The sequence below is a fragment of the Diadema antillarum genome, unplaced genomic scaffold (assembly GCF_040938485.1).
Source record: "Diadema antillarum isolate AM-2024a unplaced genomic scaffold, OU_Dant_1.0 scf00000197, whole genome shotgun sequence".
In the NCBI taxonomy this organism is placed as follows: domain Eukaryota; kingdom Metazoa; phylum Echinodermata; class Echinoidea; order Diadematoida; family Diadematidae; genus Diadema; species Diadema antillarum.
In genome coordinates, this window is record NW_027271086.1 from 2,252,311 (window position 1) to 2,278,625 (window position 26,315).

The following is a 26,315-nucleotide window of genomic DNA, read 5'->3' on the forward strand; positions in this document are numbered from 1 at the left end:
TTTTTTTTTTTACAGTGCATTTTGAAGTTAAGATGTTGGGTGTCATAGATAAAGCTTTGTGAAAATAACAGGATTTTTTTTTTTTTGGTCAAAATCAGGTATGAAGTAAGAAAACTACAGGAATCGTAAAAGGAATGTTTTCACACAGCAATGCTTTTTTTTTTTTTTCAAATCGAACGTATATGCAAATTTCATGAGGTGATGCTACCACCACTATCCCACCAACTGGTTTGTTTGGGGAAAAAAGAAATGATTTAAAAAAGGAATCATAGGTTGGTAAATAGCTTTAGCATTGATCACTTCTCCCCTGCAAAGTTATTGATGCAAAGTTAAAGGGACATCTGTAGAGTGGTGTGATGCCGTAATACAATTCATTTTTCTTTTTAATATCCATTCAAACATGGAAAAATTCAGTGAAGACTTGGGTGAAGGCTAGTGGGAGACTTTGGAAGAGATGACATCACCACCTCATAATTTGCATATTTGTGGTTGTTTGACCTTTTGGGGAATATGAATGCTGTTTGAAAACTTGTCAAGCTTTAGAATTCTGTAATGTTCTTATAGTATCCTTTTTTTTTTCCCCCTCATGAAACTACTGCCGTTCTGTTTGGTTATACAGTATGTTGTGAATGAACATGGAGAAAGATGTATGTTTATCTGTGTGTTTGTGTTTGTGCTTGTGTGTGGGTGTCATGTGTATTATGTGTTAGTCTATGTGCAAAGATGCAAAGAGATGGTAAATGGATTAGTTAACATTATGTTTCTTATGTTTGTTTGTCATTTGTTGGTCGTTGTTTTCTCTCTTTTTTTTTCCAGGCTTGCTGGAATTTCATGATATGATGATATTATGCATTGATGTACAACGTTGTACTTGTTTGCAGAAAAGGGTGCACGCAGCTGCTAATTTTTCTGGGGAGTAAACCATTTCCACACTCTTACACGTGGAAGACAGTATGCTTATTTTCTTGTCTGTTACAGAACTTTATATGTGTAGGATGTTTTCTTTTAACACAACTTAATGGACTTTTCAGTTACTGTAGATAATTTGTGTGTCCTCGACAGCAATATCATCATGTAGCGCATTATGTTAATTTACTCTCTCGGACTGCACAGATAAAATATATACTTAATACAAATATATATATATCTATATTTTTTTGTTTCATTTTGTAAAGTTTTATGTACAGACTTTTGTTGTTTGCAATACTTTTTGTCAAACTTTCACGGTTACACCTAACTTTTTCACCCTTGTCCGCCTCGGACGAAGGCAGTACAGTCTAGTAGATCAGAGTTGAGAAGTTCAACTTCAACTTTTGTCTTTGCGTACTTTTTTAGTCTTAGATCTGTACAAGATATCCCAGAATTTTGGTATCAAATCATGGCATTTTTACCTTTTTATTGATCTCGCGGTTGCCCATCTCGCACGCCTTGGTTGCTATTCGTTAACCAGGCTAATGATATTTTTCGTGGATGTACAGTATTATTTCACTGTACAGGTGGAAATATCAGTTGTGTGTGTGATTGTGTGTGTGAGAAAGAGAGATGTTTTAAAACCATGTTGCCCACCATTACCATTTTCATGCCAAGATTTAGTTAAGTTTAAAAAAAGAATGAAAGAGAAAAAAAGAATTGTTGATATAGCATACCTCAAGATTTTACTTGCTCAGAATTGTATATTTTATTTAACTCGAGGAGCGCATCGTTTAAGAGAGTGGAGATCATTTTGAGGAGTGCCGAATATCTAAAGTGTGTAATGTTCTAATTTGGTTGCAGTGCATCACTGCAGCTTGTGTAACGTCGAAACCATTCACGCTCCAGAGTCGAGACATTGTGCATGTATGTGCTAATGCCAATCAATTTGAAATGGTTGTTGGTAATTTTTGAGGTCGACACACCAGTGGAGTGTGTGGTCCCTCGAGAGTGTCTGTGTCTTCATCAGTAGCTGCATGTGATGTCTAATCTCTTCATTTGTACACCATCTGTATGCATTCTGGTGGATGGCAGAATGGTGAATTCCTCGTTCAATGTGAAAAAATTAATAAATCAACTCCTGCCTTTCGTGTCATCAATCTATTTCCTAATTCACGTCGCTTTTCAACAGAACCTTACAGAGATGTAACATGTCCCCCACACTTTCATCCAGTAGAGCCTTTCGGCACGTTCGAAAGACACATTCAGCTCCACAAGTACCAAACATAGATTAGCATTCCATTGAAACAAATCCAAGACGACAACTGAGATTGTGTATTACATTTTTAAATGCAATCACTAATCGCATGTAATTTATTCTCGGCAACTGTGGTACAACAAAAAGAAATGTCTGTATTTGCAGTTCAGTGCGTAGTATTTTCTTTCTTTTTTTCACAATGTGGAAGTCAAAGATGTGATTTCAGCAGTCATTCTTACCATACAAGAAATTTCAATTCTTGCTACAGACTCGTATACGATAATGGTACACAGAAAATGTTAGGATTGCATATGTCTGCAATGAATGATGTATGCAAGACTTGCCAAAATTGTCACCCCTGAGTATCGAGCATCACAGCAAACGTTCCTTGGAAATGCGAGTGGTATAAGCACTACTCCTGATCAACTTGTGAAGAAGTGAAGTTACATATTTGGTATTGCTTTTGCAAATATTAAATGACTACTATGCTACAGATATCCCTTTTAATACACTGTAGTGGCTTCTTCAAATGAGATTGTACACGTTAACTACTCTCGTTCGTTCTGGTACACAAAATTTTCATGCACAAGAATATGTCATCTTAAATTGCGTGGTAGATGGTCTGTAGATTGTATTATCGGGGAAGTTTATAATATGGATGGCCGTAGTCTTTTGAAAAGGGTAGTTCCATCATGAATTTCTAGCCATGAAAATCTCACGTCAGAACGTTAAAAAAGATAAGGAAAAAATAAAATTCTGTATAAGAAGTGCAAAAGGATGGGTCAGTGTTGTGCTTTAGATATCAAAGATGTGCAGATGTCCAAATTGTTCCAAATCAATGTCCTTAATTTCAAAGGAAAATGTATGCCACCATATATGCACTTTGACTGTTCCCGGTAGTTCAGAGTTTTCTCTTTCTACAGTAATTTACCCTTCTTTCTCTGTCTCTGTTTCTCTTTATCAATCTATCTCTCTATCCAACGACCAATCTCTATTTGTCTGTCTATCTATCTATCTATCTATTTATCTATCTATCTATCTATCTCTCTATCTCTCTATCTGTCTGTCTGTCTATCTGTCTGTCTATCTATCTATCTATCTATCTATCTATCTATCTGTCTGTCTATCTATCTATCTATCTATCTATCTATCTATCTATCTATCTATCTATCTATCTATCTATCTATCTATCTATCTAATGTAGCAGTTCCCCTTGACTAAAACTTTCTCAGGGAGAAATGTAGTGTTTGTACCTGTGCACTGTTTCTCATGTAGGCATACATGTATAATGATATAGGGCAAGGCATGTTCAACCTCATCTACTGTATACCCCATATATTTTGTGATGGTTCTATATTCTGTGAGTCAACTACAAAAAAAAATTGTTCCCCCCCCCCCCCCATAATACAAATGCAATATACTGTAATCATCACCAAGTTGGAAAGTGCTTATTTCTCTACTTCAAAAGGGATAAAACTTATTTTCCCATTCCATCACCGACTGTCTTTTACCATGAAGTTAAGGCACTCGCAGAATTTCTTACAATTCCCAATTCGCAAAATATTATGCGCACGGATTTACAGTACACTGTATACGCTGTTATTTGCGCGTACAGATATTTTCACGCATGAGGAGGTCATTGACATTTTCGCGAGATGTTGTTTTCGTGGATTGATGGCGACGCTAACTTGAATGCACTATCACCCAAGCACGTGTAGACATTTTCGTGTGTCGTTAAATTCACGGTCCAACTGTGATTTGAGAAATTCACAAAAATTTAACCCTCGCAAAAATAACAGCTTATACAGTTTACAATTTGTTCCTTGGTACTAGAGTATATGCTTTCTTGCTCCCACTTCCTACACACTTCACAGTCCATCGTCATACGTACTGTACCACCAGTCAAACCGAGTTTAAAATCCAGAAACGTAACCGACTGCCAGTCGGCTTTCAGCAATGATTATCTGTGATTCACCGTGGTATGATTATCACATAAGGCCCAAGTCGTTTAGTTGGCTCTTTCCAGACCCGGGCTGCCCAACCTGGTGCACCCATAACTCTCCATTGTATGTTTTGATTTTGAATAATGTAATACTGATATTTGTGACTGAAAGCCAGATAAATAATAATAATAATAATAATATCAAAATCAGCAGAACTCTTTAAGTATGCGAGGATAACACACATATTTCTTTTATTTTACATGCATCTATTTATACATTTGTGTGCATATATATATATTTATATATGCACATACATGTATGTTTACATTTATATTCATAATGTCTCTTGTTTTTTAAATGTTGGCATGTACTCTTTAATTTGTGACTTGCCCCACCTTTTCAGCAGGTGCTTTCTATGTTTTACGGAGGCAGGACTTTTATGAGTAATTTGTAACACTCGCAGAAACAGACATACGTTTGTTTGTTGTTGTTTTTGTTTCAGGAGAAGGAATGAAAGAAAATGATGCTTGTGTACTGTGTACAGACTTTGTTTTTGGCACAGCAGAAAGTTCTTGGAGTCGGTCAGTGTGGAAGGTTAGGCAAAAAAAAAAAAAAAAAAATTCAAGCTCACACTCACAAGATCACTCATGTTCTCGTCGACTCAAAATGTGCTAATGAATTATGATGTCTCGATGACAATATTACTTTGTGATGTATATCATGTACGTATATATGTGAATTATTGAGGAAAAAAAGAAAACTGATGTTTATCTGAAATAAATTTGCTTTGCGTCATACACACCTTCAAACAAACAAACATACATACAAAAGGGACAAAAAAAAAATTATACACTGTACACTGTAGTGTTTCATGGAGTAATAAAATTCAAGCCGTAACAAATTCACACACTACTGTCCTGTCATACTTTTATGGTGTAAGGTTCTGCAGTCAGTGTCTCAAGCTATCTCACGATACAACTGAAAATGTATGCGTTGTATGTGCGTGTATTAAATATACATACGTACATACATACATATATATTTTTCTTTTTTTTACTATAAGTCAAGACTTGGCTCTTGTTTATTAAGAGTTTGGGTTGTATGTCTACTTCAGCCAGCAATGGTTACGACAGCAGCCCTCGAATGTGAAAAAAAAAAAATTGAAGAAGAAAAAGATTGTCTCATATTTTTTTCTCGCAGAAAACACCTGCAAAATAGAGCATATTACTCACTGCTGGCATATATGTATGTATTTAACACACAATGTGAGGTTTGCTTCATTGAACACTAGGACATCTGTAATTTGTTTGTCAGCATGAGAAAGCAAGTGCTGTATAAACTGATATTTTCTCGAATGGCAGTCGATTGGACATTGTTTGCGAGTTTTTAATTTTGCGCTTTGCAGTCTTCTCATTATCATCATGATGATTGCTAAACACAACATGACATCGACCTTCAAAAGAGAGTTTTGACTTCTAAAAGAAACCATTTTGTTAAAACATCGCTTGACATGAGATCAAATCTCTACGAAAAAAAAAAAAAAGTACCAGTACGTGTAGTCCAAAGATTTGAGAAGGGGGCCTGATAGCAAGAAGCATTCACCTTCAGCACATACTGTAAAAGTGGGTAAAAGTGGGTATTTTTTGCGCGACTAATTTTTTCGCGCTCGGCTGGGTAAGAAGAGTTTTGCGTGTTTTTAATTCTGTGGAATCAAGACATCAACTATTGGAACATATGGCACGCAAAACTATTCGCATGCTTTTATTTTTGCACTAGTTTCTGTCTGGTTACGCGAAAATTTCCTTTTCTTCGGTATATTGTGGCACCAAACTACATGTAGATATGCCATGGCTAGTGTTCTGATGTGTAGGGCAAATTTTTGTTTTCATTTTTCTCAATAATCAATTTCAGAATTTTATTTTTGTTCAATACTAAGAGCCTACTTTTGTACTTGCAAAATTCCTGACATAAAGCCATGGTGAAAATGTCAGCAAGTAAAGTATGTTATGCCAACCATGTGCAGGAGGCATGAAAAATCGTAGGATGATGGTTGGACCACAGAATTACTATGCATGGTCGTACACAGACACACTGGCTATAAAAGACATGTCACATCTAAGTCAGTACAATCACTTTGTGTATCAAAAATAAAGTAGAAGAATACTGTATACGCCGAATATTTCGCAAGGTGTTTATTTTTGCGAATTTCGCGAGTCAGGTGCTATTCGCGAAACTAAAGACGCGCGAAAATATTGACTCTGATCCCGATGTGGATGTGACGTACGCATGTACATTTCTCCGTTCAGTACAGGACTCCGCAATCGCGAATTTAACCACTCGCGAAATTGTCAGGAATTCCCGATTCGCAAAAATTTAGACTCGCGAAATATATGGCATACACAGTAATCATATACCGTATATATACACCCTTACAAATGTTAAGATTTCAGAGGTTAAAATATAAAAAAGAGTTAATACTGAGTTCCAATCAGCACCTGCTATTGTGTAACTTCACACGTATACAATAGAAATGTACATCTTTGCTTGATTAATACAATAATGACATCAAGCATTGTTATCTAGAATGTTTATATATTTGCATATGTTCTATGACATATAGTCAATGTCTCCAAAACAGTAGTTTGGTATATAAAGGCATCACAGGTAGAAGGAATGGTATTCCATTAAGAACTCTGCTACAGAATTTCTTTCTTTCTGCTTTTTGCCCTTTGGGTAAGATTTCGTCAATACTATCAAGTGTAATTTTGCAAAAATACATACATACATAGCACCAATATCAATTTGCTGTATGAAATACAAAAAAGTTTTTCAGCCACTGATAGAGTAAACATCATACATGCATGTGACTTACTTATACATGGCATAAATATGGGTTATGATACAAACTTTAATAGCTCTTAAATAACACTATTCGCTCAAATAGTTCTGTCCACAGATATGCTGAGAAGAAAAGATAAAAAAATGATTGTCTACATGGATACGTGAACAAAATCAGCCCTTTTGGTAGTATAGCACCATAGTTTGCGTTTCGCACTATTCCTGTGCCACCCAACAGTAGCAACTGCCTCTTCTCAATTCTCTGCTCTGCAATTACCTTTCTTTTGTAATTCTAACTTCCAATTCTTTTCTTCTTTTTTTTCTGAATTTCAGTTCCTTTTTTTTGGGGGGGGGGGGGCTGGTTGTAATGGTAAAATATTTACATTTTGTCCCTCTCCCATACCCTGATCATAAAATGAAACTGAAAATGTTGAACACTGTATCATGAACACTGTGACTTAAAATGTACCACAATGTTGAAGACAGATCATATCAAATTTGATTATCAAGTAACTTGGAAAGAAAATTAAAAGCACAGATCATCACTGAAAGAAGGGCTAGGTTTGTACCGTTGCGGGATCCTTTTACCTCAAATGTAACCACAAAGAGATAGCATAGCTCTTGCACCAATAAGAGGAGTGGCTAAATGAATTTACATGTTGCTATCATACAGTGCACTCCCATTATAACGAAATGCTCGGGACCAGCAGTTTTCTTTCGTTATAACGAAATTTCGTTATAACCGAACAAATACAATATATAACAAAAACAAGGAACCACGTATATATATCATATTATGTTTGCTGAATACTCATCATACTCTGGAAAGCTACAGACTGTATGTGAAATGTGATGGGATAACTGTATTACAATAATAAACGCAAGTTCCCCTCAGAAACTGTGTGACACAAGGAGCGAACACACAGTGGTGTGAAGCGTTGACCTATGCAGAGACGCTATAAATGCTTGTTCCGCTACGTAGTTTCGAAAGCAATTCGCATTTCGTTATAACGGAGCACATTTCTTTTGTTTTTCTTTGTCTGTGGCGCTCGGAAAAGACTTCGTTATAATGGAAATTTCGCTATAACCGTGTTCGTTATAAGCGAATATTGTACCACAGACTTTAATGGTGATAATTTTGGGACCAGAAAACTTACTTCTTTATAATGAAATTTCGTTATAACCGTGTTCGTTGTAACGGGAGTGCGCTGTATTGATATTCTGTTCCAAACTGAAAAGAAATTTACATGAATAAAAAAGAGAACACACACTTTTAACTCATCAGTTGAGATGAAATGGATAAGAAATTGAAACCTGCTTTGAAGTACAGATGTATGCATATGTCTTTTAGTATTACAAAAAACTCACAATAATGTCCCATGAAACCTCATGCCAATATGTAATGGCTTACAAATCACTCTCCCATAGGGATATCACACATTTTTGTCGTTAACCATTTCACACTCGATGGTTCCATATTTCACAACACAAACAGCTTGACATATTTGACCTGAAATTGTGTCCCTCTCTCCAACATAATTCACTCCAAATGCATGTGTCACATGTGCAAATTTTCTTAGCTGCTTCCCGTGCAGATTCCATTTCTGACAAGAAAGTAACAATGCATGTGACATTACAGTGAGAAAGAGTGCAGAAAATATGTGACAGCTTTTAGCAGAAGGGTTAAACTCCTTGTATTATGTGGAGAGGTTCACATCACAGACAATAGCACAAAAATAGCTCTAAATGTGTATGTAAGCAACATTTGAACCTTGACCCACTGAGGATGAGCTGCTTTTGCTATGATATACACTTCCCATAGACACTTGCCTTTAGTATACTCGGGGTCTAGTCTGCACTGAGTTAACACTGCTCCCATGACAGCTTGTCTGAATGCAAAAAAAGCATGCATACACTCCAGCAACAAGTTTCTATGTGAACATGAGGCAATGAAGTGTTCATTTACTACCATTACATTTTATCCATCATTTTTCTTTGCCAATGCAGTATTAACAGCAGAAAGGTTATATTACATTACATCTGTGTTTGCTTTCATTTTTATTTATTGTTTTTGCCACACCTTTGTACATCAGTTTTAGGGCTTTACACTTGAATGCCCCCCCCCCCTCCTCACTCTTGTTGGTGTTATTTCTTCTTTCCCTATCCTTCAACTTTGTGTTGATCCTGATCTTGTTTGATGTTGCCTCCCTATTCATCTTTTATCCTTCACAGATCGCCCATCCATGATCCTCAGGGTCATTATTGGCCCTACCTCTCCTTTTTGTTTGTTCACCCCTTTGCTGTAATCTCTTCCCTTCCCCCACCTGCTGGGCTCCTTGCCTTTGACATCTAACCTACCCTTTTGTTTTCTTTGTTCTGTGTCCCTAGCCCCTCCCAGACAGCGCATGATGTGTATAGTCTGTTAGGTTATGTGTGTCTGCTTACCCTGTACCGGTATGTTTTGTCATTTTACCTCTGATGAAGATTCTGTTAGGATTGAAAGCTCAGGCTTCTTTTGACTCCACTTCACTTACATTATTGTAAGAATGCCTTCGAACTCACTGTTTTTATGTAGAATGAGAAAAAAATAAGGAAAAACAATGACAATAATGCACTGTTCACATCACATGGTCTCATCATTCCATCATCACTTCATAATTTGTACCAAACAGACGATACAGTACATCTCAAATATTTCACTGGCACAAAGGCCCCCGTAAGGAAGAGGAAAACATGAAGGTACATACATGTCTAATAAGTTGACATGTTCAAATTAGAAAACAGACATATGGCCCAAAATGAATTGGAAAAAAAATAAATCCATTAAAAAAACTATCGTGAATGTTTATATTATTCTTCATGATATACATTCAATTAGTTCCCATTAGCCTTCAATCCATATTACCACAAAGACCGTGGGAGAGCAGAAACACATCCTGTTTTGAAATGTGGCTTTCCTGAATGGGACATTTTATAAATTATTCCCAGCCCTTGAGCTGCCCACATGAACTCAAACGCTGCTAACATAACACAGACAGACATACAGTAGACACAGTGATAATGTATCAACCGCTATGTACATGCATGTACACCTCTCCCACCAGCTATTATATAGTCAGTTTAGATTTCAAAGAAGCCCCAAAGTAGGCACTCTTGTGAGGCCCAAAAATGGTTACTGGAAAGGTAGGACAATCTTCCCCCACCATCAGTCTAACCCTCTCCCCGCCACCATCTCAAAGACCCCACTGACTTTATGTATACAGAGGCTGTCCATGGTAGCGACAGAGTTAAAGGGAAGGTACAGTATTGGTGGAGATGAGAATTGGGCTTTTAACTTTTTGCGAGATACCAAGAAAACACTTATGAAATAGTACAGAGCATACCATTTTAAGAGGAATTCAAAGTTTATTTGATGAAAATTGGGTTTGGAATGACTGAGACATCCAAAAACAAGGTAAAACAAAGCGATTGTAATAAAAGGTGGGCCCCACACTTTATAAGAATCGTTCTGTTTTGGATATCTCAGCCATTTCAAAACCAATTTTCATCAAATAAACGTTGAATTCCTCACGGAATTACATGCTCTTTCATATTTCATAGGAGGTTTCTCATTATCTCACCCAAAAAATGTTAGAAACCTGAAATTAGGTCTCAACCAAAACTATACGATCCCTTTAAGCGAATAGAAGGGTGGAAAAATGCTGGTATTCATGAGGTACTGATCGGCCGTCCTACATGGCGTTCTTCATGCAGACAAAGCTCCTGGTGGTCGCATCGCAGTCTCGGTCCATCCAGCGCAGCCGGGCCGTCATGTAGGTGCAGTCGTAGCGGCTGGCGTGGTTGGAGATGCGGGAGGACTGGGACCAGCGGGTGAAGGTGATGGGGTCTCCAGACACCCACTCCCACGTCTCTTCCGTCTGCTTGTCGTTCAGACCTGAAACGCGGAGTAAAATTGGATTTCATGCTTACGTATTCACAAGAGATCCGCTGAGTCTTTTTTGCAACTGACAGGCAAATTGCCATTCATTGATGTAAATAAGCACCAACTTTTCAGTGTCTTAGTAGTAGCCATGATAAAAATCATGGGGCATACATACTTGGGTTTAATTTGAACCAATAATCTCCTGATTACTGGACAGGTGTTGTATCCACTAGACCACCCAGCTTAAGCCAGATAGCCAGTGCTGGTTATAATCCTTATCACATGTAGCAATGAAGGGCATCGACAAAGGGCAATTTGTCAGTCAGTTGCAATAAAAACAACTTGATGCAAGAATTCATTGTAACTATGAACTTTCAAGTCTTGTTTACAACCAAACACATAGATTCTACTGCTAGGGTGCTGCCCAAAAACTAACAACAAACAAACAGTAACTGAGTTTTAAGACCTCTAGGCCATCAACAAGGAATTTTTGTTCTGTTTGAATGACTCCAGTCCACTTACACTGAAAGTTAATCTCTCTTCCTATGCTATAAAAGCCTACATGATTGACTGTATAAACTTAAAGGGACTGAACAGTACTGGTTGAGGTGGGGATTCAGGTTTATAACATTCCTAAGTGAGATAATGAGAATCCTCTTGTGAAATATGAAAGAGCATGTAATTTTAAGAAGGATTCAACGTTTATTTGATGAAAATTGGTTTTCAAATGGCTGAGATATCAAAAAAGTGATAATGATAAAAGGTGACAGGCCACGCCTTTTATTAGGATCTCTTTGTTTCACCTTGTTTTTGGATATCTCAGCCATTTCGAAACCAATTTTCATTAAATAAACTTTTGATACCCCTTAATATTGCATGCTCTTTGATATCTCATAGAGTGCTTTCTGAATATCTCGCAAAACGTTAAAAGCTAAATCCTCACCTCAACCAGAACTGTACAGTTCCTTTAAACTGGCAAAGAATTGAAATACATACACACATTATGAGGAAGACAAAAAAAAAGAAATAAAAAAAATCATCATACAAAAGAGATGAAAAGAAGTATAAAAAGGAAATAACATCACCTTTCATCTAAACATACAAACAAGAATATATCACTGATATGGGATGAACTTCAATACTTTCAGGTCACAAGACACTAAAATGACTTTTTCCATCTTTGACAGAGTGCTAAATTGGGCAGCATAAACCCATTTTATTTCGCTTGGGTGACGCAAGGGGGAGAACGTTCTAATTTGGTGTCATTTCTGTAGCATGAATGGTTGAATACAAAAAAAAAATGTATGGCTTTGCCTTTGAAGCAGACTTTCACTATCAAATCGATGACTCACCGATCCACGCCACTTCCCCATTCAGCAAATCACCCAGCCACTTCAGTTCTCTCTTGGATAGGATGCTGGCAAGGTTGCTATTGTACCTGTCAAAGGGTCACGGGTGAAAGGCCAAAGGTAAGTACTGACAGATTCCACGAGACCCATCTTCCGGATACTTGATGTGTCACCCCGTTAAAGCTCATCTCACACAGCTGTCTACGATCTCAAACAGCTGTCTACTATCTTGATCATTCCTTTGTGGAATGTGTGTGAATCATATCAACTCACATCAAGACAGTACTGTAAATCATGATATTTTGGGTGAAATTTAAATTCCCCAAGTCGCCCAAGAGCCAAGATTCGCAAAACTATTATGCACGCAAAAGCTCTTGCCCACACTATACGTATTGAATGCCAGTGGAAATTCACAAAAATATCCCACGAACATTTCTTGCTTTTACAGAATTGCATCAAAGACCAATTACTAGGGAGCCTATACCCTTTCATGCAAATGTATGAAATCATGTCTACGGCCCATCTATTTTTTTTTTTTTGGGGGGGGGGGGATGAACACTTATCAAATGAACTGACCATATGACAGGCTTTCCTTTTCAAAGGAAAGTGGTCTTTTTTTTTTCTTTTCCTATCTTTTTTTTTCATGACATTGTTCTGGCGTTATTCACCTTTTTTGTTGTTGTGGAATTTTCTTTCAAATGCTTTGCGATGTTACTGACAATGTACCCCTAACAGGTCATCAATTACCGAAACAAATTTGTATTGTGTTGTGCTGTATATACAAACACACACATAAAACATATATAAACATATCACGTGCATACATCAGAGCACTACAGAATTTGCACACTTCTGGTACTAAATGAGTGCCAGCTAGGTTCATATATTGAATGCCTTCCGATGACACACTTCGCCCTTCAACCATTTGCATGCGTTTTTTTCCTGTAAACGTAGGAATGGGAGGATATGCCGGCAAATCATTTTTTTTTTTCCTGCGAACCTCTCTCTGCAGATTCTCTGGGCTTCGTTCCACGTCTGCGGCTGTCTGGAGATCAGGAAGCAGCGGCTGTTGTGGTAGCTCCATCCTGAAGCCGGCACGACACGGTGGAAGGTCACGTACACAGACGAAGCGAGCAGGTTGAACATGAATGGACACATTACAGTGTACAATAAGTCTGCCAATACTCACTGCATGACACTTGGTCACAGTAAATACAACATACTGCTACATATCTCTCTCTTATCTCTTTGTCTATCTGTCTTTCCATCCATCTATCATTCTATCTATTCATCAATCTACTTATCTATCCATATATCTCCATATCTCTCCATTCATATATCTTTATACACCTTTCTACTGATACAACTGTCTTTGTATCTTGTTATCAACTGAACTGTCAATTTGTCTGTTTACTGGGTATACTTACATGCTGTATATATTTAACTCTCCCATTGATATACCTCTTTAATATGTACATATTTGTGTTTACATAAACGTGCATGTGTGCACTTGTAATTTTGCCTGCCAGCAGCGCATTATACAACACATTTCTCATGACTGCCCAAAAACATATTTGGATAATGCACCCAAACTTTGAACGAGCAAGTATCTATTCATATTACTTGCTGGACAGTGAGTTTTATTTGCTTCAGGTTGGTGGACAAGTGGATGTACAAATGTATGGTAGATGCATGTATGCTCCCAAACAAACATTTCATACTGGTTATAATAATAATAAACATTTATTGTCACCATTTTTTAAATACTCATTAAACTTCAATGCTTTGACATGCATCTAATGATCAAGCAAATTAAGCAAATCTGTTACAAATAGTCCCCATGGACATGTTATTGCTTTTATGAGAGCCTTACGATACGATTTTGCTGTCTAATCAATTTCAATTTCAAAGATTTATGTACTTTCATATATTTGAATGAATGGAACTTGGAAGTTTGGAATTGTTATTTCAGACTTTGGTAGATGTGGATCTCCAAATCAAATGACCAACTTCTTGTGCCCACCTCGTTCACATTGTCCGTCGTCGTACACCGAGGCCCCGCGAATGAGCTCTGCCAGGTCAAAGGGCACCCAGTTGCTGCCGTCGCACTTGATGATGAGGCCGTTGTGGGTGTCCTGCCGAATCTCCCCCACGTTGGATGGGGTGCAGGGGAAGGGTACCAGGGAGGAGGCTATGGGCGGGGCCTGGCGGTGGGTTGAGATGGTTGGGAAGAGTGATAGCAATGAAGAGTGATCCCAGGTATATATGTACATGAAGCAGTGACAATACAAACATTGCTGTCATCCATCCTTCATTATGAGGATTGTTAAATGTTTTGAGGGTATGAAAAGAAATGACCATCTCAGGCATTCATTGTTTTCATAACTGCTTTGTTCTATCTCATCTCTGTCACCGCTATAATCAAAATGTGAATTTTGGTTGCTTCACAAGCCTCCATGGCCTTTCTTTTGCCACGTGCAGAGGCAGCTTTCTGACTCATTTCAAAAGGGAGCAATTTAATTAAATGACTGTGATCATCTAGGAAAGGAGTAACAATCAATGTGGAGCTGAAAAATCTTATCCTGTCACAAATTGAAATGATGACTGCACATACAATTGTATGCATAGACTTGACAACAGTGAGAATTATTCTAATTCACAAAATGAAAACACAAACAGTTGCACAACTTCTCTCAAAAAAAAACCCAACAACATCAAACAAACAAACAACAGAGCAGCGTACCTGTTGTCTAGGACCACCTTGAGTGTTTCCCTGACCCAGAGGAATCTGCCTCAGAGGGTCTCGTCCTGATGAACCACCTCCTGAGGGCGGCCCATTCTGTCGCTGGACACCTCTCACCACACTGGGCACGAAGACGTTGGCCACATCTGTCTACAGAACACAGAATAATTCTCTGTCTGTTACCATCAGTAAAAACAATCAAATAGTTTTCAGCTGTCAATGCTCACTTTGGAATATTTGCTGCAGAAATCTGCTTAAAATGAAATATCACTGCATGTTCCAGACTTTGAAGAGTAGATAAAAACTTCAACAAGCAGAATAGTAAAACATTCACGAAAATACAACTTTTTTGTTAAAGTTATGACATCCAATAGCATCATATGTAAAGTGTTTGATTACATTGCAATATGCATATTACTGCATGATATGTCTTGCCTCACAACTCTCAAATTACATTGCATCACAGAGAATACAATATATCATAGAGGAGCATTAATTCAGCAACTATAACTCCCCTTTTCAAGGACTACAAACAATCATTGCTCATTCATAGCAAACAAGTTGCTGTAGAGGATGTGACCAAGTGATCACTTTTTGGAATTCATTCAATACAAAAGGAAATGTGGAGTGAAAACTTTGTGTGGTGGGATCTGGAGAACTTGCTATTCATGAAAACATTTAAAATTGAAAAGATTTCATGAATTTCATATTTTTTTCTTGCCCTACTTAACGTAAATCTTTACTGTCCTTTTTGTAGGATATCACTTAAACCATCAAAGTTGAGGTTTATGGAAACAAGGAAGACATCTCTCCTGCATGCATAAAATTTGTCCTGAAGTTTGGTGAATATTGTTCATACTTTTTTCATTTTATATACTTTCATACAACATGATCAAGGGAAAGAAAATGCTGAACTTCAATAACTCAAGATTTCAAATAAACCTGGGGTGGTCGATTCTCATCCACTTCTCCTGGCCGACTGACGACGACAGGTACAACACCCCCCACCGTAGCGTGGTAAAGCCTTACATCCTCGGTGCCAACATGCCCATCGGGGTTGGAGTCTTCCCCTGCCTGAGACGGAGAGCTCCCCGGGTTCCTGGGGACGTAGACCTGGCCGAAGGGAGTGTCTGGCACTGGTTGTTGAGGATTGCTTGCCGAGGCTGGCCTTCCAGGGGGATATGGATTCCCTTGCTGGAAGCCGAAGGGATTGGAGCTGTCGTACTGGGCCGGGTCGGGATTTTGCAACGGCTGATTTGGGTTCGCATCAAGAACTGGCAGTCCGTCTTCATCCAGGGGTATGAGAAGCTGCTCACAGCACGTTTGGCCTGGTATAGATGCCAAAACTGTATCTTCGCAGCAGGTCTGTCCCGGGAGAGGGTCTACCATGACACCCTGCGAGACATAGGGATCCCCTGGGTTGCCGGGATACGGACCACGCCCACCCTGCTGGGTGCCATCAGTGCCATCGTAGCCCACACCATAGGGATACTGATACCAGGTTTCTGCAGCGTAGGGGTCAAAGGACTGGTGCTCAACCACTGGAAGACCCTCAATGTGGATGGGCGGGCCATCGTTGACCGCAGGATCACCCCCGATCAAGCCGTCCGCGTCAAAGTTGGGGTCGAACACGCCCGGAACGAATGGATTGCCCGGACCTGGATTTTGGGGGTCTACCGGTCCTGGTCCGGGATTCAGGGGGTCGAGTGGCCCTGGGTTGATGGATGTTCCAGCACCAGGAGCTGAGCCACCAGGTTGAGATGGGGGGAAGTCTGGCATAGGAACATGGTGACCTCCAGCCATGTCTGGTTGATCAACACAACAGCCAGGTGTTTCTTCTCGGGTGTTTGGTATGGACGTGCCCTTGCATACACCTGGTCAAGTGGAAAATAAGAGGAATTCAAAAACACACTTTTTTCTATCTTGAAGATCTTTCTTGCAACAAAGAGCATGAAGAATTGAACCAAGTTGGGGGAGGGGGAAGTGACTTCAAGGTTCTATCCAACAATCAGTACATGTCGTAGTTTTCATACAAGCACTGTCTGCACCTGTTTGACAACAACGACTGACTGCTCAAATCAAAATACATATGCACAATTCTCAGCTGAGTATCTAAAGGCTTTATAACAAATCTTTCAAGAATTCTTCAGTCTAATGGTCATCGTGTGTTCTACTAATGGAAGAGAAAATATGAACTGTAGACAAATGCACTCAGCATTGCTCAGAAGCTTTACAATGGAAATGCAATTAACCCTCTTTGTCCCACATTACATCCTGTCCATAGGTTTGTGGGAGAAATTTGTACACATTTGACTCATTGGCATAGGGAGGGTTAAAGGGATCATACAGTTTTGGTTGAGACCTAATTTCAGGTTTCTAACATTTTTGGTGAAGTAATGAGAAACCTCTTATGAAAAATGAAAGAGCATGTAATTCTATGAGGAATTCAACGTTTATTTTATGAAAATTGGTTTTGAAATGGCTGAGATATCCAAAAAAAGAGCGATTCTAATAAAGTGTGGGACCCACACTTTATTACAATCGCTTTGTTTTACTTTGTTATTGGATGTTTCCGTCATTCCAAACCCAATTTTCATCAAATAAACTTTGAATTCCTCTTAAAATGGTATGCTCTGTACTATATCATAAGTGTTTTCTTGGTATCTCGCAAAAAGTTAAAAGCCCAATCTCATCTCCACCAATACTGTACCATCCCTTTAAATCAAAGGAATACAGAGGGCAAGAAAGAAAGGAGAGCCACGCTGAGCAGCTGGATCTCAGAGTAAGACAGGAAAGTCACAAAGGAAAAGAGAGATTTGGCAAACATCAGGAAGGAATTCTCCTAAATCATGAAGGAATTCTCCTCAAGCCGTCTGCGCTTGAATGTTGTGAGCTAAATTCCTACAAGCTCCATGAATCATAGCACAAAAATACACTTGGATGTCACTGAATAACTGTGTATGTGTGTGCGTTTCTCGGTGTGTAATGTTCACATGGTCTATTAAGATATGAACTTTGGTTATGATCTTTTTCTGCACTGTTCAGTACAGACAATAATCAGAGGTAATTTGGGTCTATAACTGCACAAGGTTACTCATATAAGGTCACCATGCATGTAGTGCCTGCTTATAGGTTTCACCACTTTAGCAATAGTTATCATCGAATTACATTTTACTGTATCGTTTCACTCACGCATGCATGCTTCGTTGTTTGTTTGAAAGAGTGGTATAAAGTTAAAAAGTCAAGGTTTCCATCCATGTCCTGATTCTAATATTCATTTTCATAGTGTTCAACATATTATACTGTATATAAAAACCAACTAAGTTGATGGCACGAAACAGATATGCCAATTACCAGCCTTACCATTTTTGGCATCCTTGATAACCACAGTCACTCGGCTGTACTGTCCGAGAACGGCGTTGACCGGATCCACCAGCGTCACTCTGAACCGCTCCCGCGTCTCCTCAAGCTCGTCGGGCAGCAGCTGCACGTTCCACGTCGCCGTGGAGATGGTCGGATCCATCTGGAGCAGGCGGGCGCGGCTGGGGATGTAGTCCTGGCCGGCACGGGCCGTCATGTCCTCCACCTCCACGGTGACGAAGGAGGAGAGGAGCTGATTCCCGACGCGGATGACATGGATGGGGAGAGTGCCGTCCGTCTCACACACCATGTACTGGGGACGAGAAAACATGACCACCGCCCAGTGCATAGAAAACCTGAGAGACAGACATACACATAATAATATGCAATTCAACAAGACAGAAAAGGGGTTTGTAATTACATAGGACTAGTTTAATCTATCAGTGCTAAACAAGCTCTTGCCTTCCTGGTAAGACAATCAGAGGATTTGCACTCATTCCAAAGAAGACCTTATATGCCTTTATGATTTTTGGACAAAATTTACTCAGTCACATTCATTTCAACTGTCTTTCAATGAAATTATCGTAACCTATCTAACCACATTTCAGGTGCAATAGACCATGTGGCAGCATTATATGCACAATGAAGAGAAGGAGCCTGAACAAGGTCTTTTGCTTATCCACCATTCAAAAAATATTAACTGAATAAAGTAATCAGCATAAAATCCAAAAAGTTCAGGGGGGGGGGGGTTGTCCAGAAGCTTGAACATTGGTTTGATAAAAAGATAAAAAGAGTAGTAAAATCTAGTACAAATCTTGCCCCAAATCACTACTCCTACACGCACAATTTGATAAGAGGCCTAATGTCTCAGCTACTTGTTTAATAATACACACATTATTCCTATCTTACCTTTGATTCCTCAAGCTGTTTCCATGGCAATCCCACACGTCAAAGATGAAGCTGTCATTGGCTGCCTTCACGTTCTCCCTCATCACATACATGACCCTCTTGTTGTCAACGTCGCTCTGCGAAAACTGGCCCATTATCCGCTCCCTGCTGCCCACATATTCTAGATGACCAAACATCGGGTCTTTAGTCAAGGAGTAGCTGATACCATCCGGTGGGCATTCATCAACTGCATGGAGGTTCATGTTTGAGAAGATGAACCCCATCTGGTCTAGAATTGTCTGCATCTTGGTCGGGCCAACATTCATGAGTACTTCCGGAGGATCCCTGTCAACGACGTTGACTTGGATTCGGAAGGACACTGGCTCGTAGCGAGACACCCCATTGACCACAAATCCAGTGTTGGTGCCATCGTCGACGACGAAGAAGAACTCATCTCTCTCTGCCTGCCCAAAATCATGTCTGTAGGAAACATCATAGTTTTCGATGTCCCTCTGAGTGAAACTTCTCTCGACTGGAAGACCTCCGATGAGCAGGGTGCCAAATTGAGGGGCCTGGGTGATGACGAATGAGATACTGGAGGAGTCAGTGTCTGGATCCATTGCCTGCAGCTGGGAGAGTGACACGATCTGAAAGCCATTCTGGGCCACGGTCAGCGGTTCGTTGACCATCAGTATGGGCAGTTGATCATCAACTGGAATGACCACAATGTGGAAGGTGTCATTGCGCAGTTCGTAACCATTCGTGATGCTGAACGTGAACTGGTCATTCTGCACCCGATCTGTCCTGAGATGTCTGTAAATGATCCTGCGACCCAAAACGTCCATCTGTGTGAAGGACGTCAGGGGGATGTTTGGACGGGCTATGTCTTCCAAGTGGCCCTGTGTCGGAGATGACAGTACACGGAAAACGATATCCGCAAGCTCTCCGCTGTTGTCATTGGCAGAGAGGAGCGTGGGCGGAATGACAACAACTTGTCCTTCCTCTAGCTGAAGTCCATTGTTGGTGATCACGAGAGGTTCTCGCTTTGTGTTTTCAATCCTAATCCTGAAATTCTGCTTGCCAGTGGAACGCACGCCATCGCTAACAGAGAAGTGGAAACGGTCAATGCCCTTTGAGCCCAGGGCAGCGGAATGAAGGTATCGGATCAGGTTCTGATTGAGATCCTCCTGGGTGAAGTTTGTGAGGACAGCAGTGATGTCTTCCCAAGTGTCATCGTTAACTTTCCGTTGAAGGGTACCTCTCCGAGGCAAGGAATTCAGAGTGTAGATGAGGTGATCATCGGGCGTGTCCTCATCCTCACTGCGCAGAATAACAGGGGAGATGAGGCGACTCTCCCTGATGCTTATCTTAATTCCAGCATTTTTTATGATTACAGGAGCTTCATCGTTGACTGGGATGATAGTAATATTAATCATTTTGCGAATGGAGTGTTTCCCGTCTGTAACACGCACAACAAACTTATCGCTCGTTGACTCAGAACCATCGTGAACGTAGGCCAGGGACAGGGTGTTTAAGAGCTGATTTAGATTGAAATCAAAGACTGGCCTGGGAGACTGTGGAAGAGGGGGGACCCTGTTTATAATGATGCCATGCTCTGGAGCTCGAATGATCGAAAACATCAACATGTCCATGGGGATGTCCAGATCGTTTGCGGTAATGGTGTCTGTCCTGATCTTGAAGAATGAGCCTTCATAAACTGTGAAGTTACGAACAAACAGGGTTGGGGCCTCGTCATTCTGTGGATTGATGTTGATCATGAACGTCACATTGGGTGAGGAGTGTTCCCCATCGGTTACATACAACATGAGGGAATCCCCGCTGGGTTCCAGCCCTTCAAACCTTGACTGCACATAGTTAACATTGCCATCAGCAATGTCTTGGAAGGTGAAGAAAGAGATGGGTTTACCAGCATTACTTTTCTCAAAGCCTGGAGAAGGGAGAATATTCTCAACAAAACCCCATTCTGGTTGGCGGGTGATGACAAAGCGGATCCGGTCCGATGTGGAATCACGATCAACTGCACTAAGGACATCAAGCGTGAAAGTTGTCTTCCCTCCTTCATCTACAAAAAAGGGGTTGCCAAAAACGATTCTCGGAGGTTTGTTATCAGTTGGGGTAATATTTATAATGACATCTTTGACCGGCAGATTGGGGTTGGATGGCACACTTTTGTCCGACACCAGCAGTGTGATCACGTCCTGGATGTTTCTGATTCCAGTCTCCCCACCCGTGTGCTGGTACTGGATCTTCCCCCTGATCACATCCCCCTGTGAGAATCGATTCACAATGACGCCATCTCGCAGCAAGACTCCCCTCAGGGGGTGCATCACCACGATGTAGTGGAGCAGCATGTCATTGGTGTCAGGGTCTGTGGCAGAGAGGATGTCTGCTCCGATGGTGACACTCCCTCCCTCTGGGATTGTCAGTTCGGATTCGAGGCCCGTGAGCAGGGCCGGTATTTCATCGTTGACAGGCACAATTGTCAGGTGAACTGTCTCTGTAACTGTGTGAACACCATCAGACACACTGATAACAAACTCGTCAGCTGTAGCTTCCGATCCATCACTGACATAACTGAATGTGATCAAAGAGATATAGATATGATATTCATTTACATGAGCAGGTCAAGATTGAAGGATTAAATGAGAAGACATTTTCCTTATTTTTACTTCATTTAACATCAATTGTCATACTGCCAAGCAAGAGGCCAAGAAGAGACACAGTTCCTTATTGTGATCTGCTTTCACTTTAAATAGACATCATATATCTACCTATCATGTCAAAGATATAGCATACATGTGTATTTCCTTTTCCTTATTTCACTTTAAATAGACATCATATATCTACCTATCATGTCAAAGATATAGCATACATGTGTATTTCCTTTTTTCTCCACTAAAACTCATGTACAGCGTAAATCAATTGCATTCAGCCAAGCAATGCATCTTACATGTACATCACCCTAAATTTTTACAGCTGGAGTGGCCACAAAGTATGACAAAACACATTTATCCTGGTGAATTCTTAGGTAAGAAATGAAAAGAGGTTCTTTCCTATATCATTCTTGTATCAATCTCCTCTTATAATGGTCCTGACACAGACACTCATGAAAGTTAAGATAAGAATTTTTTTTTTCAAAAATGTTTGATAGTGCTATCATGAAGTTTGCAATATGAAGTGCTGGTTCATAGTATTTTGTCAAGTATTTAGTGCACTTGAGGAGAATCTAGACCTTACACTGCAGGCCTTACCTGACCCTACCTGCTGCAACGTCAGCCATGGTGAAGTGGTTTCCAACAGTCATGTTCACTCCCCCGAGGAAAACTTGACCACGCAGAGGCAGCTGGACGATGCTCACCACCAGTTCCTCGGCGTTGGTGTCCATGTCCGACACAGAGAACTGAATGGTGTCAAAGGTCAAGGATCGACCTTCCTTGACGAGGAGGTCACTGAAGTAGATGACTGGTTCTTGGTTGTTGACAGGGAGGATGGTGATGTTGAAGAATTCCCCGAGGACGATGTTGCCATAGGGATCGGTGACGGAAAAGACGAACCCTATCCGTCTGGAGTTGGGCCCAATCTCTTTCATTGGGGGCATGTACGCGATGGTACGTTGGTTGATCTCGCCTTGTGTGAAGGATCTAAGGGCCTGGTTACTTGGGTGTTTGGATGGAGAGACCATGCCCGCTGTGGAGAACACTCTCCCGGCATTTGTCAGGCTGAAGCTCTCCACTGAGTACGGAGGAGTGGTGATGGTGAAGCGCAGTCGCTCCTCAGATGATTCTGCATCAGTGAAGTGGAGGTGGTCTCGGGTGATGTACCCTATATCCGTTTCCCTGACAACCAAAGACTGCGACGAGCCAGGAACTCTGGTGGGAGGCAAGTCATGAACTGGAGCAACCTTGATCATGACCACCTGTGTTGGTGATTCATTGGGAGGGATTTGGTTGTCAAGCAGGATGAACTCAAAGGAATCGTCAAAGATCTCCTGGCCAAGGTGGTGGTAGTAGATAAGTCCACGGAAGAGGTCTCGTTGTGTGAATTCTGATACCGGGTAGCCGTACGTATCCTCCGAGAATTTCTTCAGCAGCTCACCGGCATGCGGCGGTTGGGTGATTCTGAAGACAATGTAATCATCGCTGGAATCCAAGTCGGAGGCCATCAGCATCATTCGATGGATGCGGACAGACCTGCCTTCTTTGAGTTCAAATTGAATGTTGTTGATCAGGTAAGGTGGACTATCATCCTTGGGAAGTATGTTGATTGGAATAGTCGTCCTGATACTGTGCCTACCATCTGTGATTCTCAATTCAATGCTGTCTCTGAGTGTGTCACTGTCGTCATGCTCATATACAACAGAATTTGCATTGATGTTCGCAGCAGAAAACATAATGGCTGGGCGTCCATTGACATACAGCCTTCCATGTCGAAGACCGCCAACCACTTTTGCCCTGACGAATATAAGGTTGTCATTGTCAACCAACTGAAAATTGGTTGGCCTGATTGTCCTTGACTGCCCTTCCAGCATGGTGAGGCCTGTGTTCACTGACACCCTGGGAGCATTTGTCTCAGTGGATCTCACTGACACCAGCAAGTTGATGGGGTTGCTAGGTGCAAAATAGGCATCATAGACGGTAAATTCCACTGTGAACACCCGCCTCTCTGGTGAACTGATGGTAGGAGGTTTGTAGGCGATGTTGAGTCTGGACAGATCGTACTGGGTAAAGGATTCTATCGGGTGAGTGTGGTCGTCCAGGTTGACTATGTAGCCCTCGTCCGGGCCAAAGGGCTGGCTGATGTAGAAGATGAGATCCTCGTTCTCCGTTTCATCATCACTACCAGAGATCACCGACGGGGTGATGGTGGTTAGGATGAACTGGTCCGCCTCCATCACATACATGCTCATCATGGACCCAACAGGATTCTGATTTGGAAAGGCTTCTTGGAGGTCAACAGGGAGGTAGTACCGCTCTTCGAACATCCCATCAATCATCATGGGGTCATTGATAATCAGTGTCATGGGGATGAAGTCAATGTTGGGCGTCGGCGGAACCAGATGCTCATAGCGCACCATTCCCATCATGAACTCGTGGCAGTCGGCGGTCAGTGCCTGCACCTGCTCCTTCTCTGACCCGTAACCCCTGGTAAGCTCGCCATACTTCGGGAAACCACTTGTCACCGTGTTGATCTGCACAGTGCAGGAGACATTCCTCCAGCGCTCGTAATCAAAGTCAACCACCGTCCGGTCAATGAGATCAGACGTACCAAAGAAGCGTTCCACGGGCAGAGCCTGTACTGGCCTCACAACATGGTAGGGGTCCTGGGTAATGTTTACGGTTACATACACTGTCTCGTGAACTGTGTCCGTCTCTGTGAACTTGTACACCCTTAACTTGATGGTATCCTGATCCAGCAGAGGTATTCCCGAATGTGTGTAGGTAACAGTCTCAGGGGGGTAATCACAATCAAACACCTGTAAGAAAAGATAAGATGTATTATCACATTGCTGAATATTATCTTACTAAGAAAGGCATAGGGCTGATGGGTTGCAATATCATGACTTTAATATATACTATTTGAATATATTCATATAACTGTTGTGAAGCAAAACTAAAAAGCCAAGTCAAGGAAAACCTGAAAGTTGAGTATGCACCTAATAAAGTAAAATACATGGTGCTCCCAGCACTACAAACACGGTTAAGCACTTTAGGAAGCAATAATTTAGGTTAAAAATTGTTTAATATCACCAAAGTCAAAAGAGCAAAATTCCCTGCTGTTACATAAAATTTTTTGATATAATGACGAAAACTGTCAGTCCCAATTAACGCCCATTGCAAGTGTTGCCTTATTCTCCCTGTCACAAACTGAAATTTAAATTGTTAATATTTAGACCAAGAAAGTGAAATATATTGACTATTTAAATGGATCATGGGCTTTACTTACATCACCTTGCACCCAACCTTGAACTCTCATTAATTTGCTGTCAATAATAATGTCCACAGCTCAAAAACAAGAGGTAGTGATTTACCTCTGGTTGAAGGATGCCAACTCTCTGGAAATATGCCTCATTCAGTGCCACCTCGACTTTGCACTGTTGGCCCTCTGTCACCGGCTCGAAGGCCAGCACGCTGCGGTTCAGGTAGACGTGCCGACCAATGGCAACCTCCAGCCCCTGGTTGACGGTCACCAGCTGACCAATCACTGCAGCCACGTGGCCAAGGAGCAGCAGACTGGTGATCAGTTCTCTGTCTGTTATCCTGGCCATGATGGCAAGTCTCTCTGACCTGGAGAAAGGGTTCCACTCAAGTTGATGTTCCAGTTAATCTCACATTAATGTAATGTCATCAGGACTTCTGTAAATTGAAAGATTTACAATAGGAAGGTTAACAACTTAGAGACATTAATGCATACAAAGAGTGACTTGGTTAGTTCTACAATAGTTTCAACAGTTAGCAAAACACTTGCAAGTATTATATCAGAGATGAGTTAAAGACTTAAAGCATCAATATTTACAATGCAGGTAATCTTTAAGAGATGCTCTAATATTTGTATTTGGGAGTAACATTGATGATACTGGAAATTCATTGAATACAGCATAGAAACAAAAATATCCCAAAATGAATTCAACAAGAGGGCACTGTGAAAATACCCAGTATCTTTTGAGAGCGATCTAAAAGGTACAATACTACATGGGACCATAGATCCAAACTGAGTATTAGAAATGAATATTTCACATTGTATAACAAACTTGCTTGACAAAATCAAAATTTCATACTCTAGAACATATTGTAGTTGGGATTTAGCAATTTATATTTCAGCAGCCAACAGTGAAGACAAGGAATTTAATTGATTTTAACAGTCAAAATTAAACGTCTCTCATTTTTTTCCTTCTCCTTCTTTTCCTTAAACATGAAACAATTCAGTCAGAGTTACATGATGTATAAAGAGGAAGTACAATCATTGCAGTTCTTGAAAGCATGTGAGATATTGAGAGGGGACACTGTACACTCGTACTCTGGGCATAACAAGGTAATGAATACAGTCGTATGTATACAAAATACCACACACAAACTAACGGGCAAAT

General features: G+C 40.6%; 1 protein-coding gene across 1 annotated transcript; it reads right to left on the bottom strand.

Moving 5' to 3' along the window:
- Positions 1–10,575: 10,575 nt before the first annotated feature.
- Positions 10,576–25,496, bottom strand: LOC139723686 (FRAS1-related extracellular matrix protein 1-like). The gene is made up of 10 exons (XM_071634911.1): positions 25,260–25,496; positions 22,483–24,704; positions 19,232–21,805; positions 18,326–18,678; positions 15,905–16,836; positions 14,963–15,112; positions 14,243–14,423; positions 13,220–13,304; positions 12,223–12,308; positions 10,576–10,882 (listed from the first exon to the last, which is right to left on the bottom strand). Exons 1-10 carry the CDS (start codon positions 25,494–25,496, stop codon positions 10,680–10,682), a joined length of 7,023 nt encoding a protein of 2,340 aa, XP_071491012.1. The 3' UTR covers positions 10,576–10,679.
- Positions 25,497–26,315: the final 819 nt, after the last annotated feature.